Source organism: Rhinolophus hipposideros (assembly GCF_964194185.1).
Source record: "Rhinolophus hipposideros genome assembly, chromosome: 20".
NCBI lineage: Eukaryota > Metazoa > Chordata > Mammalia > Chiroptera > Rhinolophidae > Rhinolophus > Rhinolophus hipposideros.
In genome coordinates, this window is record NC_138066.1 from 11575773 (window position 1) to 11593036 (window position 17264).

General features: G+C 39.0%; 1 protein-coding gene across 1 annotated transcript in view; it reads left to right on the forward strand.

Moving 5' to 3' along the window:
* Positions 1 to 17098, forward strand: part of RABEP1 (rabaptin, RAB GTPase binding effector protein 1) — an 85056-nt gene extending 67958 nt beyond the window's left edge. Inside the window, exons 11-18 of the mRNA XM_081029448.1 lie at positions 24 to 140; positions 5244 to 5342; positions 6626 to 6766; positions 9514 to 9703; positions 10328 to 10383; positions 12472 to 12570; positions 13532 to 13648; positions 14416 to 17098. Coding sequence (XP_080885574.1) covers positions 24 to 140; positions 5244 to 5342; positions 6626 to 6766; positions 9514 to 9703; positions 10328 to 10383; positions 12472 to 12570; positions 13532 to 13648; positions 14416 to 14517 — 921 coding nt within the window. The 3' untranslated portion in view covers positions 14518 to 17098. The remainder of the gene's footprint in view (positions 1 to 23; positions 141 to 5243; positions 5343 to 6625; positions 6767 to 9513; positions 9704 to 10327; positions 10384 to 12471; positions 12571 to 13531; positions 13649 to 14415) is intronic.
* Positions 17099 to 17264: the final 166 nt, after the last annotated feature.

Sequence of the window (17264 nt, forward strand, 5' to 3'; positions counted from 1 at the left end):
AATTGACATTTAAAATTACATAGGTGAAAAAACTACAAGTGATGCTAAGGCAAGCAAATGACCAGTTAGAGAAGACAATGAAAGACAAACAGGAACTAGAAGACTTCATAAAGCAGAGCACTGAAGACTCAAGTCATCAGGTAAATGAGGGTTTTTAGAAAGTGACCGTGGGAGATGACTGGGTTGTTTAAATTAAAACATTTGAAAACAGTAAAGTTTCTTTCTTGCCCTGAAGATGTGGCAGTTCTTTTTTCCCTCTTACTAGTTTTTCTCTGGTATCTGTTTTATAGATGTTAAAAAAATAACATTTGACATAACTGGTTAATGAATATCAGGAAGTTCTGATTCTCCTTTCCCCTTTTTCATTTGGTTTTGCTGCTGCGCAACAAACTTGCTGACAAGAAAGATACTAATTATCTTCTCTTTGACTTTTTAAAAGTATAGCATTCATAGTAAAAACGCAGACACTACCAGAACTAACATCTGTGTAACCACCATCAAGGTCAAGTTAATAGACATTAGCCAGTACCCCAGAAGCCTTCCCTTTCCCCTCCACTTACCAGCCCTCCCCGAGAGGTAACCATGCTGTCTTAACTTCTAACACCATGAGATTAGTTTTGTCTGTTTATTGTAACAAATGAATCATATAGTTTATATTCTTTTGTGTCTGCCTTCCTTCATTCAAGATGTGAGATGCGTGTAGTAGTAGTTTTTTCATTTTCATGTTGTATAGTTGTACCATTGTATGGATAGATAACAATTTATATATCACAGTGAGTGTTTGGATTGTTTCCAGTTCTGGGATGCTATGAATAATTCTATTTTGAAATTTCTGGTAGGGCTTGTTGTGCATGTTTCTACTGGATATGTACCTAGGAGTGAAATGCCTGGGTCACAATGTTCAAAATGTATGTCAACTTCAGTAGATAATAATGCCACACAGTTTTCCGACGTAGTTGTATGAATTTATACTCCCACCAGCAATGTATGAGAAGAATTCCTGTGGGTCCAGTCTTGACAGATTTCATTTTGTTAGTTATTTTAATTATAGCCATTTTGGTGGGTTTCACGGTGGCTTAGTGTGCATTTCTCTGATGACCACTGAGGTTATGTAGCATCTTTCATGTTTGTTGGCTATTGGTATATCGTTTTGTGTGTGTGTGTGTGTGTGTGTGTGAGAGAGAGAGAGAGAGATTCCTTCTCAAGTTCTTATACTTGTTTTTCTATTGGCTTGTGTTTTGTTTTTTAAATTATTTTTGTTATTTGTATTTCCGATTTGTTAGGAATTCTTTATATAATCTTATTATGCCTTTTAGTGATTTGTGTTGCAAATGTTTTCTAACCAATATCTTGTTTTCATTATTTTAATGGTGTCTTTTCATGAACAGAAGTTCTTAATTTTAATGTAGTCAAATTTATTGATCTTTTCTTTATGATTAGTGATTTTTGCCCCAGTTTTCTTACCCTGGGATTATGAAGATCTTTTCAGATATTTTGTAGAAGCATTATTTTTAAGTCCACCCACATTTATATCATTATATATCATTATATCATTATATTAAAACCTATCTAGAACAGTTTTATGCATGTGCTGTAGATAAGGCTAAACTTTTATTTTTTTATATGGACATCATCTTTTCTCCATTGCTCTGCAAGGTCGTCTTTATCATCTATCAAGTGAAGATACATGTGCAGGTCCGTTTTGGGGACTCTCTTCTGTTAGATTGGGCTATTCATCTATTTTTTTGTGCCAAATTCTATGCTGTAATTTATAGTAAAATCTTCATTTGGTTCTTTTGTATATCACTAGTTTTTATTTTTCTGTTGAGAACTCTGTTTTCATTCAATTCAGAAGGACTTAACCTTTACCCAATGCAGCATAGTTACAATAGCTACTTTACAGTTTTTGATAATTCTAGCTGAGGTCATCATGGGGTTGGCATGTGTTGATTTTCTTTTCTCTTGAGAATCAGTCACATTTTCCTGATTCTTTCCATGTCAGGTACTTTCATATTGTATCCTGGGAATTATGAATATTTTATTGTGAAGCTCTGGGTCTGTTCGTCTGATTAGGTTCACGTCACAGGTTCTGTCTTGCCTTCTGTGAGTGGTAGTTCTCATGTCAGTTCATTTTTTAAAAGCCTTTGCAATGCTGCTTTGGATCTGTACACGTGTGTATACATTAATGGTGAGTGTGGGCCTTGTGCTGGTTTATACACAGAATTAGGGGATCCTTTTTCTAGCTATCTCCTCTCAGATTACCTCTGCTCTTCAGCTCACAGAGACTCTGTCCTGGCCCTGTGATCAGAAAGAGTTTTATCTCCTGTGCTGCTGCAGCTGTTGATGCTTTAACTGGGGCAACCCTCAGATTAAAGCTAAAAAGGAAGTAGGAAAAAAAAACCCCAAACTGTAAACTCACTACTGTACGAATCGCTTCTTCCCTTTTTGACTTCCCTTCCTAGACTGTCTACTTTTGCTTATTTTTCAGAGTCCTCAGGTAGTTGCTTTTGTATTTTTATCCAGAGTTTTTAGTTGTAATCGGGAGAGAAAGGCCATATTGTGCTTAGTCCATCTTGGACAGTCCCAGAAGTCTGTGTTCTCTCATATTTTTGTTTATCAGACACATCTTTTTTTCCCACTTTTATTCAACAAGGTTACTATTGCCATCTATAGAATTCTGAGTACTTAAATTCTTTTCAGCACTTTGAAGGTGTCATTCCATTGCTTCTGGCTTTCCGGTTTCTGATTAGAAGTCAGCTAGCTGTCTTATTGTTGTTCCTTTGAGGGTAAAATGTGATTGTTTTCCTGGTTATTTTATTTATTTATTTATTTTTAACTTTTATTTATATTAAGAGCTGATTTCCAGGACCCATGAGCTCCAAGTCAAGTAGTTGTTTCAGTCTAGTTGTGGAGGGCGCAGCTCACAGTGGCCCATGGGGGGATCGAACTGGCAACCTTGTTGTTAAGAGCACCGCACTCTAACCATCTGAGTTAACCGGCCGCCCCTTCCTGACTGTTTTAAAGATGTTCTTTTTGGCTTTTGTTTTTGGCAGTGTTTGTGATATACCGAGGGGTTTTTTCCTTCGTGTTTCTCCTGTTTGGGGTTCACGGGGTTTCTTGGATTTCTGAATTGATGTCTTTCATCGTAATTGGAATAGCCTCCGCCATTAATTATGTTTCTTTAAAAAACTTGTTTTTATTGAGACATACATACAGTAAAGTGCACAAATGTCAAGTGTACAATATGTGAAAAGTTTTACCAGGGTAAACCCCTTGGACATTTCTAATATGCTCATGCTGTTTCCTAATAAATAAAGACCGCACCCGCGTATACATAGAGGTAGCAAGTATTCTGAAGTTTAATGCTATGTTTTAGCATTGCTTGTTCATGAACGTCATATACATGGATCATATAGGATGTAGCCTTTTGCAGCTGGTTCATTTTATCATTATTTCTGAGACTCGCCCTTATTGTTCTATGCATCAGTAGTTACATTTTAATACTATGTATATCCTATTTGATGGATATACCACCATAATTTATACTACAGTTGAGGGACACTTGGGTTGTTTCTGGATGTTGACTATTGTGAATGAATAATACATTTTCTAATATTCTTGTATGTCTTTCATATGGACTTTGGACTCATTTCTCCTGAGTATACCTAGGAGTGAAATTGCAGAATTGTTGCATAGGCTTAATTTTAGCTCTACCAGCTATTTCCATTGGCCATTATTTCTTCAAATATTTATATATGTTAGACCTTCTCATTGCGTCTACATGGTTTTTTTAATCTCTCCTGTTTTTCCTGTTTTTTGTCTTTATTTTCTTCAGATCTATGTTCTAATTCACTAATTTTCTTTTCAAATGGGTCTAATCTGTTGAACTCATCCATTGAATTTTTAATTTAGGTATCTGATTTTTTTCCCCTCAGTTTATTATTTCCATTTGTTAATTTTTCATTGTTTGCAGTGCTCTGGAAATTTTGTCTTTTAAATTGATGAACATATCAAGTATAGTTATTTTAAAGTCTGCCTTTAATAATTCACATCTGGATTCGTTGTAGATCTGTTTTTGTTATCAGGTTTGTTTTTATCTTTTCCTTTTGTGTTTTTTATCATATTTTCTTGTACATTTTTACTTCAGTGCTAGACATTGTATGTGAAGAATTTTTGAAATAATATAAAGCCATTTTCCGTATAAAAGGCAGGCAAATAATTGTACTAACAATCCTGGATCACCTTAATCTGGTTATAGGAATTAAGATTATATGAATTTGTGATGGTTGTATTGTTTTAAATTCTTCCTTCACCCTCGGTTGTGGCCATTTTGGGACACAATGTAATGTACAGGAGTCCCTTTGTATAATGGATCCTGAACTCTTAACTTTTGCCGCCCTATTCTGGGGCTCTCAAACTCTTTGCTCAGCTTCTCAGTTTCACATCTGTTTCTTTTGGAATTGGCACATTCTTCTAACTAAGGGCTGTTCCAGATGCTTCACTGAACTCTAGGTGTCCTCATTCTGGTCCTTGGCTCTGTGATTCTTTTTCCCTTGTTCTTCAGTGCCTTCAAGTAGATGTCATTTATATTTTTGTCTTGTTTTCCTAATTCTCAATAGAAAGGTTAGTTCACATTGTCTAATTTGCTACTATTGGAAGCAGAATTCTGACAATAATTTTTTAAATACCTAAACAATTTTTTTTTATTTTTATAATTTTTATGTATGAGTCATCAACGTTCACATAAATCTCTCCCCAGGAACATTAAAACAAATTCAAGGGAGTTTGGAGTTCAATAATATTAATCATGTGTTTATTACTCTTAGTAAACCATTGCGGAAGATTGCAACTGTTCAGAAAATATTTCATTTATCCTTTAAACTATGTGGTTTTTTTTGTGGACAGTTTCAAATTTTTCTTTTTCTTTTTTTTTTAAAGCTCCTTTAAGATTAATACTTATAACTAGGTCACATGGATCACATGTATCTATGTCTAGAGACCCATCTAAATGGCAGCACATAAGCCCAGGGACTTTTGTTACTGCTTTGTGTTACCTGAAAGGCTGAGGCTTTGTACACAGCAGATGCTCATGGATCTGTTGAATGAATGATGAGTGGGTTATAATGAACAAGTAAAACGTCAGTTCTGGACATTAAATAAGCGGGAGGTGGAAGAGTTAGTTTTAGAATAACTGGTTTCCTAACTGTGTTATTTTCTGTGTATGCATTTTTTCCCCCACAAAGATTTCTGCACTTGTCCTAAGAGCCCAAGCATCTGAGATCTTACTTGAAGAGTTACAGCAGGGGTTTTCCCAAGCAAAGAGGGATGTTCAGGAACAGATGGTAAGTTAACATTTAAATAAACGTATTTAGCTATATTAAATATAGTCCTTTGTGTTGTATCTTGAAATCATCTTTGATATGACCAAAGTGGTTACTGTATGTTCTCCGTGGCCTATTGAACGCTAGTAATGGACAAGATTATGTAGACATAATTATTATGTAAAGACATTTTTTTTAACTTTTATTTATTTTAAGTGTGTTTTTCCAGGACCCATTAGCTCTAAGTCACATAGTTGTTTTAATCTAGTTGTGGAGGGTGCAGCTGACAGTGGCCCATGTAGGGATTGAACCGGCAACCTTGTTAAGAGCACCGCGCTCTAACCAACGGAGCTAACTGGCTGTCCTGACGTTATTATATAGTAAAAAATATGGTAAAAAAAAAATTTACTATAGTATAAGACTAGCTCTTATGTAATACATAATATAATAGGATATAATATAATATATAATATAATATAATGAAATATAATACCGGGTCTTATATTAATTTTTGCTCCAAAAGACGCATTAGAGCTGATTGTCTGGCTAGGTCTTATTTTCAGGGGAAACATGGTATGTATATGTTTAAGTTAAATGACTTAGTATTAAAACTTAGCAGAAATTTAAAACACTTTTGTAGAATTTTATTTTCTACTCAAATTCATTGTAATAACTTACAAATTGATATAAATTCATAGGAAGTTCCTAAAATTGTTTTATACATCAGTAAGCATAGTAGGAGCCGGTCCCATTTTAATGAGCTACTGAAGTGTCCTATATTTCGCAAGCATATCTCCTCTTTGATGATGGCTCACGTTGGGGGTTCTTAGGCCATTCACAGTGACCCTTAGCTTGGTCATCTATATATGTAATGAAAGATGTAGCTGCTGCTCTTTGTTTCTCCTGCCTCCTGCTGAATGCATAGTGAGGAATGAGGAGTTGTCTTGGAGTACATGCCCTTTTTGATGTAAGTCTTGATTGTGTCAGCCACTTCCATTGAGCTAGCGATACTGGCCCTTCTGTAGTTCAGGGATACGGGAAAGAGATGCATTACTTTTAAGCTGTTGGTAGAAACAGCAAAGAATGAGCTCAGATAGCTTGATTCATCACCTGTCTCCTTGAATATATGTAGAAAGGCTGCAAGTAAAAAAATCTCTGAGCTGCTCTTTGTAAGTTTTAGAGAGCTTTCGTAAGTACCCTCCATCTTCAGCCCTCATTTGGTTTGGCCTTGTTTTTCTCTGGTGCAGCTATCAGCAGATAGGATTTACCTTTCTGGCAGTGATTAGTATCTGTTTCTATTTTAGGCAGTGCTGATGCAGTCACGGGAACAGGTTTCAGAAGAGCTGGTGAGGTTACAGAAAGATAATGACAGTCTTCAGGGAAAGCATAGCTTGCATATGTCATTACAGCAAGCAGAAGACTTCATTCTCCCGGATACTATAGAGGTAACTTATTTTCTATATGATCAAAAATGTGCACAAGTACATTTGCTGAAGTGGCTAAAATTTTTCTTTTTAGATAACAGGTTTTATTGAGATATAATTAATATACTAAATAATTCACCTGTGTAAATTGTACAATTCAATCATTTTTAGTATATTTTCAGAAGTTTAGCCATCACCACAATCAATTTTAGAACAGTTCATCACCTCAAAAAGAAACTCCTCCCCCTTTATTCCTTCTCTCCCATAGCCTTAAGCAACTACTAATCTACTTACTGTTTGTAGATGGCCCTGTTCTGGACTTTCACATGAATGGAATCATACAATTTGTGGTCTTTTGTGTCGGGCTTCTCTCACATAGTATACTATTTTCGAGGTCATCTGTCATAGCATGTTAATCCCTTCATTCCTTTTCATGGCTGAATAGTACTCCACTGTATGGCTATTTTGTTAATTCATTCGTCTGTCGAAGGACATTTGGGTTGTTTCCACTTTTGGACTATTATGAATAATGTTGTTATAAACATTCATGTTCAGGTTTTCATGTGGACATACATTTTCATTTCTCTTACGTATAAACTTGGGAGTGGGACTGCTGGGTCCTATGAGAACTCTGTGTTTAATCATTTGAGGGTTTCTCCACATCCTCACCAACACTTGCCTCACTTTTTTTATTACCACCATGCAGTGGGTATGAAGTGGTACCTCACTGTGGTTTTGATTTGCATTTCCCTAATGACTAATGATGTTGAGCATCTTTTCATGTGTTTATTGGCCTTTTGTTTATCTTCCTTGGAGAAATGTCTATTCAGATCTTTTGCTCATTTTTAAATTTCTTTTTTATTATTGAATTATAAGAGTTCTTTATATATTCTTGACATAAGTCCCTTATCAGGTAAATGATTTGCAGATATTTTCTCCCATTCTGTGGGTTATCTTTTTCACTTTCCTGACAGTGTCCTTTGAAGCACAAAAGTTTTAAATTTTGATGAAGTCCAATTTACCAATTTCCTTCTTCTGTTGCTCCTGCTTTCAGTGTCGTATCTAAGAATCCTTTGCCAAATTAAAGGTTTATAAGTTATTCTTACAGGACCAAAGTGAGAAAGCACCAGAAATTAAATGTTTGAAGGGGTCACCATGCTGGCTCCTTGTGATGTTTGTTTTTCTATTTAGCACGTGAAAGGGAATATACCACACTCATTCTCCTTCTGACTTCCAGTACCTTCTATGGCATTTCTAGTCACTTCCATTCTTCTGTGATTGGATGAATCTGGGCTGCAAAACCAGAAGTTTCCCTGAGACATTCATAACTATCTCCTTAACTTTCTCTAACCTTTATTACCCATACATTTTTAAACCTTTTAACATATAAAAAAAATGTCACCTTAGGCTAATCCCAAGTAAACACTATATACAGTCAGGCAAAGATGAAATTTCTGAGAGCAATTTTCCAAGCAAAATAGAAAAATGTTACTTCTAAGATCCTTTCTTTCTTTTATTTAAAAAAAGAATTGTTAAGAATTATTTAAATATAAAACGTTACCTAAATTTATAGTTTTGTAAGTAACAGTTTTCCCTAATCCTACCTCTACAGTTTGCACCTCATTCTTTTGTCTTTCTCTTATATACACACATTAACATTAGTGTTGATTTGGGTTTTCCTTTTACTCATTCTCAAGGGCTCCATTGCCTACCTGCCCTAAGCTCCTTCCGTCTCATCTCCCTTCCCCTCCCCCCCAGCATGGGCTCTCAGGTTTTTGGCATTCTCAGGAGAGCTCTCCTTTCTGAACTGGTGACTGATCTCATCAAGGAGAAAGTTTAGGGGACCTGTCTCCTGCCATCAGCACTCCACTCTCCACCTCTGTTAAACTTTTGTCTTTTGGCAGGAAAGATTCCTCTCTTCCCTGTTCTCTCAAGACTGTTCATTCCCAGACTTAAAAAAATTTCGAGAATCCTTGAAGGATGTAATCAGACTAGCCTGTAAGCCTTGGTTCTTATTAGAGCTGCTTCAGCAATATGTCTTAGGAAATATCCTTGTGACAGTTTTTTAGGTACTCTTTTTTTTTTTTTTTTTTTTGCTGTCCCTTAAATTTATGTACATTTGGTAGTTATCTAAGAAACCCAGTTTTTGTTTTAAAGTTGCTTTAAGATATAATCGGGGGGATTTTTAAAAGAAGACAACTAAAATTTAGGGAAAAACTAAGATGTAAGCTGAATTTATTATAGGAAACAGCTGATCACCTTAGAAGGCCACTCTTCGCCCTACTTGCCTCTGGCTAACACACTACTCTGCTTGTGGTAGGTGTTCAACAGGTGTTTGGATGAGTAAGTAAATTTGATCTTCGAGTTTGAACTTGCTTCTGAGTTTCAGTCTTCTTGGTCCTCATACCCTAACTCCCCTCGAATTTAATCAAGTCATAGAAGCTCCTAAGCAGTTCATGGTGAATGCACATTGTTTAGTCACTTAGCATTTTTATTTTTCTGCTTATGAAACAGTTTTGAGGGGAAAATATGTAGGTTACAATACACACTTTTTGGCTGCAAATGTCTTACTTCTCTAATGTACTGAAGGTTAATGTGACATAGCACTGGCACCTTGAAGCCCCAAGTGGGTTGGAGTTGAAAGTTTTTAACTTTTGAATCATTTAAAACAATATCTGAAATTCTGATTGCAGAAAATCTTTAGCTTCTATTGTTTATATTTTCTTTCATCCTCACAAACCCAATAACCATTTGTTTCTTGAATGCAGGCACTCCGGGAGTTGGTACTGAAATACCGGGAGAACATTATTAATGTGCGGACAGCAGCAGACCACATGGAAGAGAAGCTGAAGGCTGAGATACTTTTCCTAAAAGAGCAGATTCAAGCAGAACAATGCTTAAAAGAAAACCTTGAAGAAACCCTGCAGCTGGAAATAGAAAACTGCAAGGAAGAGATAGGTGAAGATAAAAATGATGTAGTTTAGAAATGAAGGCACTAAGTAAAACTTTTTTCTGACTATAAGAAGTAACACATGGCCATAGAATGTGGAAAACAAAGGGATAGGAAAGAGTTAAGTAAGGATTCAGTCCATTTTTCCAGATGTTCTGATATATCCAGTAATTGGGAGTAAAAACAAACCCCAAATCCCCCAAACTCATTGTCTTTTTAGAAGCTCTAATGGCCTCTCTGGCAATTGCTAGTAAATGGGAAACTCAATATTGAACCCAGACCACCGGGGAACGTGACTAGATGGGTGGCATTTCGTTTCATAACTTTGATGTGTTAACAGACTCCTGCTGGGAATATCTGCACGCCACACCCCAGTGAGATGTGGATATTTGTTGTATTATTCATTCATGTGGACTCTGCCTTTACCTGAGCTGGATTCTGATGCTGATTGGTTGGGGATCACTTTGAGAAAGGGATGTTGGTTGCACCCCCCCCCCCCCACCGTGTTCAGTATGTATTTGACTCCTTTCATTATGAGATTAGGGTTATGGTAGAAAGGGAGTTGTAAGAAAAACATTTTAATGCACAATAATCAATAAATGCTAACAGTTTTCCCTCTTTTTTCCTTCTAGCTTCCATTTCTAGCTTAAAAGCTGAATTAGAAAGAATAAAAGTAGAAAAGGGACAGGTGAGTTTCATATTAATTCTGTCAGCAACCAGTAGTTATTTATTGAATCCTACTGTTCTAGACCCAAGGAAAAAAAAATGTAGTTACGATAATGTCCCTGCCTTCAAGGAACTTCTGTCGAATGGGGAAAATAACGGTGGGATAAGGGTGTAATGATGAGAGATCATTTATTGAGAGGAGGCATGGTCATGACATGATATATACTGAAAGCTACTACTGTATGCACGGAATCTTTTACAAACAGGAGATGATGTTTTCCAGCTTAGAGGCCTCTTCTCTTAGACAATAGCAGTACCTTTGGTAAATGACCCCACTCGACTCCCTGGCCTTGTTGTTTGTCGACTCAGTGACCTTCGCCTCCATGTGGCCCGCCTTCCCACTCTTGGCTTCACCAGGCCCCACGTGCCCTGACCTCTGTATCACCCTTCCAGCTCTTAATCCCACAGGGCCGTCTGTCTGAGCCCCTCACTCAGACCGCAATTCCCTGAGCTTTTCCTGCCCTCCTGGTTTTAGCGACTTCCTCGTGGCCTTGCTTTCTTTCCTTCTAAGCTGCATCTTACTTACATGGCTTGCTTCTTTACCTCGTCTCCCACCAACACCCGCAGGTCCCGATTCCTTGTCTTTCTGCTGCCCTCACTTGATACTGTCCAACTCTGGATTAATCCTGGTGTCCACCTTCCCTGCCTCTGCCCCGAGCTGCTGATGGCACTGGAACGAGTAACACTGCGTGCTCATGTCATCGGTTGGGCCTGAAGTGCTACTCAGTCAGCCTTTCATTTGTCCTTAGTTGTCTCCCTTCCGTTCCTCCCAGTGGCTGTTTCAGACAGTCAGACTCACCCCAACTCAGCAGACGATGGCTGGTACCCCTGTTATTGGCAGCACCACCTCAGCTTCCGGGCCCCTCAAGGACTTGTTCTCTTACTCTTCTTCCCAGCCTTCTCTCTAGCTTCTTTAGAGAAAATGACTGTTTCTCACCAGTCTTCTCGCCTACATTTGTGCGTGGACTGGATCCCTCACATCTTTTCCAGGCATTCTCTCAGCCTTCCCCTCAGGCTTGGGCCTTGAACTTCTACCTCGTTATTGGCCTTTTCCATTATGTATAAACATGCTCAGATGTTTCGCGTTACAAGAAGAGTTTCTCTTTGGGTCACACTTCTCAAGCTACCAGTTTTTCTTCCCTTTACCTTCAAGGTTCTTGAAAGAGTAGCCTCCCCTGCCTGAGTTCCAGTCACTGCTCAGCCGCAGTCTGGCTTCGGCCACCACTGCGCTGTGGCAGCTGCACTGGCAGAAATTACCAGCATTCTGATCATGTCCCATCCTTTCCACTCCTATTGCTGCTGTTTATGTTCAGACTTCAATTCTCACGTGGCTTAATGTAACAGCCTAACTTCTTTTCCTGCCTCCAAAGTTTATCTCATCCCAATTAATCTTCATAATGAAACCAAGGTGGTCTTTAAAAATTATAAACGCTGTCCCCGTCGGGTTGAAAACCCTCCAAGGTTCCCTTTATTTCCAGGATCGAGTCCTTGTTTCTCAGCCCCACCGGGGACGTTGCGCTCACACTGCTGCTCCAGCTCAGCCTGCAGGGCCCCGCACTCGGCTGCAGCTCGGCAGACTCGCCAGTTCTGAACGCATGTTTTACTCATGTCATCTGCTCTGTCCTTTTGGAGTCTAATAACCTTCTTTCTCCTTCTTACCACCCTTTTCCTTCTCCTGTAAATTTTTTCATTTTTTAAGGCTTAAATGTCATCTCTTCACAGAAGCCCTTCCCAACTTCTCTGGCTGAATTAAATGCGTCTTCATCCATGTTTACATGTCAGAATTATTTACATGTTCGTCTCTCCTGATTTCTCCATCCCCAGGCCTTAAAACATAGCAGGTGCCTAAGAAATATTTAATGAAAGAAATAGGTCTTGAAGAATAAATAGTTCAGAGACCAAAAGGTGAGAAGAGCATTACCGGCACAGCCAATGTCCTGGGCCTAGGAGGGCCTGAGGGCTTGGGCGGAATTCTCCAGGCTGCAGGCTCCTCCAGGCCGTGGGCAGTGACCTAGAGCAAGTTTCAGCTTTTTCCTTCTTACTTTCACAGTTGGAATCCACATTAAGAGAGAAGTCTCAACAGCTTGAGAGCCTTCAGGAAATGAAAACCACTTTGGAAGAACAGTTAAAGAAAGAGACTGCTGCTAAGGTGATATTTTTGTTAGTAATTAAATATAAAAGCAGTGCTAAGAATGTAAGGTCACATCTTGCCTGTTTAAAAATTATAAATTGCTGCTTTGAATAGTGCCACCTTCTGAAAGTTGTCAAGATTCTCTGCTTGCAGAAAGGAAATGAATTGACTTCATTAAAGTTGGGTCAAATCTGGACACTGACAGCTCTAGAGGCCTGTGTCATAGGCCTTCCTGGCTTTTGAGGTGTTGGGCTAAACGGCCATGAACCAAACTTGGCATAGAAGCATTGCTTCCTAAGTGTCATTCCATTTGACTCACTTCACATATTTCATTGAACCATATTTGCTGCCTAAATTTTGATTATTTCAGTTAGAATAAAAGTACATGAGGCTAATTGTGGGGAGGTTTCCTAGAAACAGTCTCAGTGAGCTGTGTGGTCAGACCTTTAAGTGTAAAAACACTGTGTACATGGTATTCAGTAGTCCTTTGTTTTTAGAAATGCTCCCTCGTGGTCCTGCTCAAATGTCTGTAAGGAAGGTGGGAGATAGCTGGGGCTGCCTGGGGCACATTCACTGAGAATTTTCCTGACAGATGCTTGACTGTTGTGGTTGTCAGAGGAAATCCCCAAACTTTCTATCCCTATTGCCGTGGTAGCTACTGATCTTAACAGCTGCTTTTTGATGATTAATCACTGTCACCAGGCTGCTGGGGGTGCGGGTGTGTGTGCCCGTGCGCGCAGTACATTAATTCATTTTTTATTCTGGCTTTCATACTCATTTTAGGGACCTACAACAGGTAGCTTAGGTAACTTGCACTTTTGTCCTACAGATAACGGGAGACCAATAGGATCTAGGAATGTGACAGACACTCCCCTTTCCTCTCTAGTAGCAGGAGACAACAGGTTCCCAGCCTTCCTAAGTGATTCTGACTTACGGCTCCTTGGCAGTAATCTTCTCTCAAAACTTGTTATTTTTTTAGGTTACCATTGAACAACTAATGTTTGAAGAGAAGAACAAAGCTCAGAGGTTGCAGACAGAACTAGATGTCAGTGAACAAGTCCAGAGAGATTTTGTAAAGCTTTCTCAGACCCTTCAGGTGAGGCATTTGGGAAACCTTTAGAGCACCAAGGCACTTTAGGGGGTCTTGGTACCCAGGAGAACCTGCCAGTCCTTGATTCTGCCACTGACAATAGCTAAAGGGTTAGAGACTATGCTGCCCCTCCCCCAGCGGATACCTGCCTGGTCATTCATGCCTAAAGCCAGCTGTGTACCTCAGATTTGTCCCTTCCCTTTCCCTCTGTACCTTGCTAGTCCTTACAAGTCAAGTATAAAGTCCTTAGCATACCAGATAAGACCCTTCCCAACCAGGCCTAGCCCTGTATTTTTTTTATCTCCCTGCGTACATTTTATACTTTATGTTCTAATGTGTTGTAGCTATGTGTGGTTTCTTGCCCACTGTGCTAATCCCTCTGGTAAGCATTGTGTCTCATCACCTCCGTACTCCTTTCAAGGCCCAGCTTAGCTTTGTACTTCCCATGGAACCCTCTCTAGGTCAAGCTGGGTGACAATGGCCCACCACCCACCCCCAGGCTATGCTGCCTTGGCACTCGATAAATGCTGCCAACAGTGATGCTTAGAATACTGTGCTGGAATCCTCTATGTGGTTTTCTTTCTCCCCCAACTGAACTGTGGGTTCTTGGGTTGGGTTGGGTCTCATTCACCTCCGTAGGCCCAGCCCCTTACACTGGGTCTGTTACCCAGCAGCTTTTGGGAATTGCTCCATTTCAGCTAAACCAGTCAAAGTAAACTTCAGAAAACCTAGGAGGAGCCTTCTGCACTTATCTCGCTGTATTGTTTCTCCAGGTGCAGTTAGAGCGGATCCGGCAAGCAGACTCCTTGGAGAGAGTCCGGGCAATTCTGAATGACACCAAACTGACAGACATTAACCAGCTCCCTGAGACATGACGCCTCATAGCAGGACTTTAGTCTGCACTTTGGGTTTTTAACTCATCTTTAGAGCAACATTAATTATTATTTAACTCTTAACTGAAGAAGTCACAATAAGGAAGATTGGAGAAATCTTATTTTAGTGGGAGAAGACTGTGCAGCACAGGAACAGCAAACAGTCATGGTAACTTGCAGCAGAAAGACCTTTCAAATAGGAACACTAATGAAACTGCACTTGATTCCAGCAGGTGTCGGATCAAATTTGGTGATGGAAAAAGCGCTGTTTCCTGGCCTGCATTACCCAACATTTCCCTACCCTAAAGCACCATCCCAGTAGTGTGTGGAATTCCATTTCCCATTCATAGGTATTGGAAGAGAATTTTTTCTGTTGTCTAGAGTTCATCAGTAATAGTATTCAGTTAGCAGACAGGTGTAATATGCTGTATGAATATTTTATATTAAAATATGAAGTTTGAGAGCAGGCCATTGGCTAGTGACTGTATTTCATAGCTCAGTGTTTTGTTTTGTTTTAACCATTTTACCTTGCGTTGGAGGACCTTAAATGCTACTGAAACTTGCCTGAGAACCATAAGACGGTGGCAAACAAAATCAATTCAAGAAATGAATGAGAATTTGAAAACTTGGCTAGGGCTGTATGTATTGGAAATTGAGGTTAAAGGAGAAGCACAAGACACTGCTTGGAAGCACTTTTTTTGCCACCTGGATGAATTTTGTGGGCCCACAGGTACCCAGATCAAGCTGAACTGGTACCAGCTACTCTTTTGAGAACTTTTAGATATTGGATCAGTGGAAAAATAATAATATAAAGCAAGCTATACTGACATCTAGTATTTATAAATTTATAAGGCTGCTGCTTATTTTCAACTCAAATCAGTGGGCCAGAGTAATGTTTGTTTCAAAAGTGTCAAATATAAAAATGGTGATAACTACGTTTGACAGATAACCTATTTTGTATTTTTCTTTTATAATTTAGACCTGGAGTGTGATAATGCTTGTGAAGTTGGGGGCAACCCAGTTAGTACGTTCATGAGTTTAGAAATCTGCTTTGTCATTTCTGTGAGGTTAGATTCCTTTCCCACGTGGAGAAAGTGTCAGTGAACACGCCCCCTTAGCCGTGGCCTGAGGAAGTGGTGCAGAAAGCAGAGTGGATTCCTGTTTGCTGTTTACCTGCTGCCGCACTATTAGCCAGTGGAAGGCTGTACTGTTAATTCATCACAGATGGTTCAAAAGTAAAACTGTTTTCAAGTAATTTTTGTGATTGGTATTATGTAACAGCAGGGTACTTGACGGAACTTTATGGGAATTAAGTAGATTAAGTAAATTTGATTGGCTCACATAAAGCTACCAACCTACAGTTTAAAGTGAATTGTCTGTTATAAATGAAGTCATTATGGACTAGCCCTAAAGATCTTTACTTCTGTCTTCCGTGGGACAAGGTAAGGACAACATACCTCATTCCTTGGGTTATTGTTACTGTCTTGCATTCATGATTATGAATTTAAAGGTAAATACTAATTATGGAAATAGTGTTACCGGCTTGCCATGCATGAAACATTATTTTAATTGGTTTAAAGTCCCTTTGTATAAAGTGCTATTTGGTTTAAAGGAAACATACATCCTCACTGAGTTACAGGGAATTTTATTAATTCCAAAATGCAATCAGTTTAGATTACATGAACCTAGTCCCTTGGCTAAACCCCGAGCTAATTTATTTCAGATTACCAAAACTGGCACTGTAAGTCAGGATGGGTAATTCATAACCTTCCTGAACTGAACTACAGCTCCCAGGGAGCTGCTCTCCTGAGACCCTGCAGATGTTTTTCTCTGTAAGATGGTCCTGGGCCAATAAAATCATGATTAGAGAACCGTGGTCTCTACCATGGCAGATGCAAACTGTTGGAACCCACTTTGATGAAAAAATATCCTAGAAAAACCCAAAGTGAGACTTGAAGTTTTGTTAACAATCTACTTCTGGTATGAAACAAACTATTTTGACACTATCCTGGTAGGAAACACTTTAAACTGGGTTTTCTGTATAAATGGGAAACTGATTTAGAAGGTAGGATTTCGCCTGCCTGGACAAAAGATCATGGGTTTCATGAGTGTTCCTGTGCTTGTATTCAGTCTGTACACACGTGTTCTCTCTCACGCATGTCTAACCTGATTTACCTCCTACCTGTAACCTACCTTACCATGTGGCTTTTAATTGGCAGTCAGCCATTTCTAGGCAGGTATGGTATTACCTTTCAGAACTCATTGGCAGGTCTAAAAATCTTACCTAAAGTTAACTGAGGACAAAACCATGTACTGCATACCAGGTTATTTGTTTCTTTCTCCCTTTGAAGTGCTGCACTTAACCCCATACTTGCTCAGTAAGACGGAGCAGGACCCAGTACAAAGCCAAACTCAGCTCTGAAGGGTAATACTGCCTTGTCGAAGAAGTGAGCCAGCAGTGGCCTTACAACTGTGGATCCTGGGCTCAGTGCTAAGCAGATTTCAGATGTAACCATTTGTTAACTGTACTGAAGGTGTGTCCTTAAGAAGAAAGTGTTCAAATTAAAAAAGCTGCTGCCTAGTATACTGTGTGGCCTTTTCCTTTGAATCCTAAGGTCCTGTCCCTCTTCAGAGTCCTACTTCTGGTGCTGCTGCTTTATTTTTTTTCTATTTTTTAAAAACTTTTAAGTGTGTTTTTCCAAGACCCATCAGCTCCAAGTCAAGCAGTTGATTCTAGTTGTGGAGGGCGC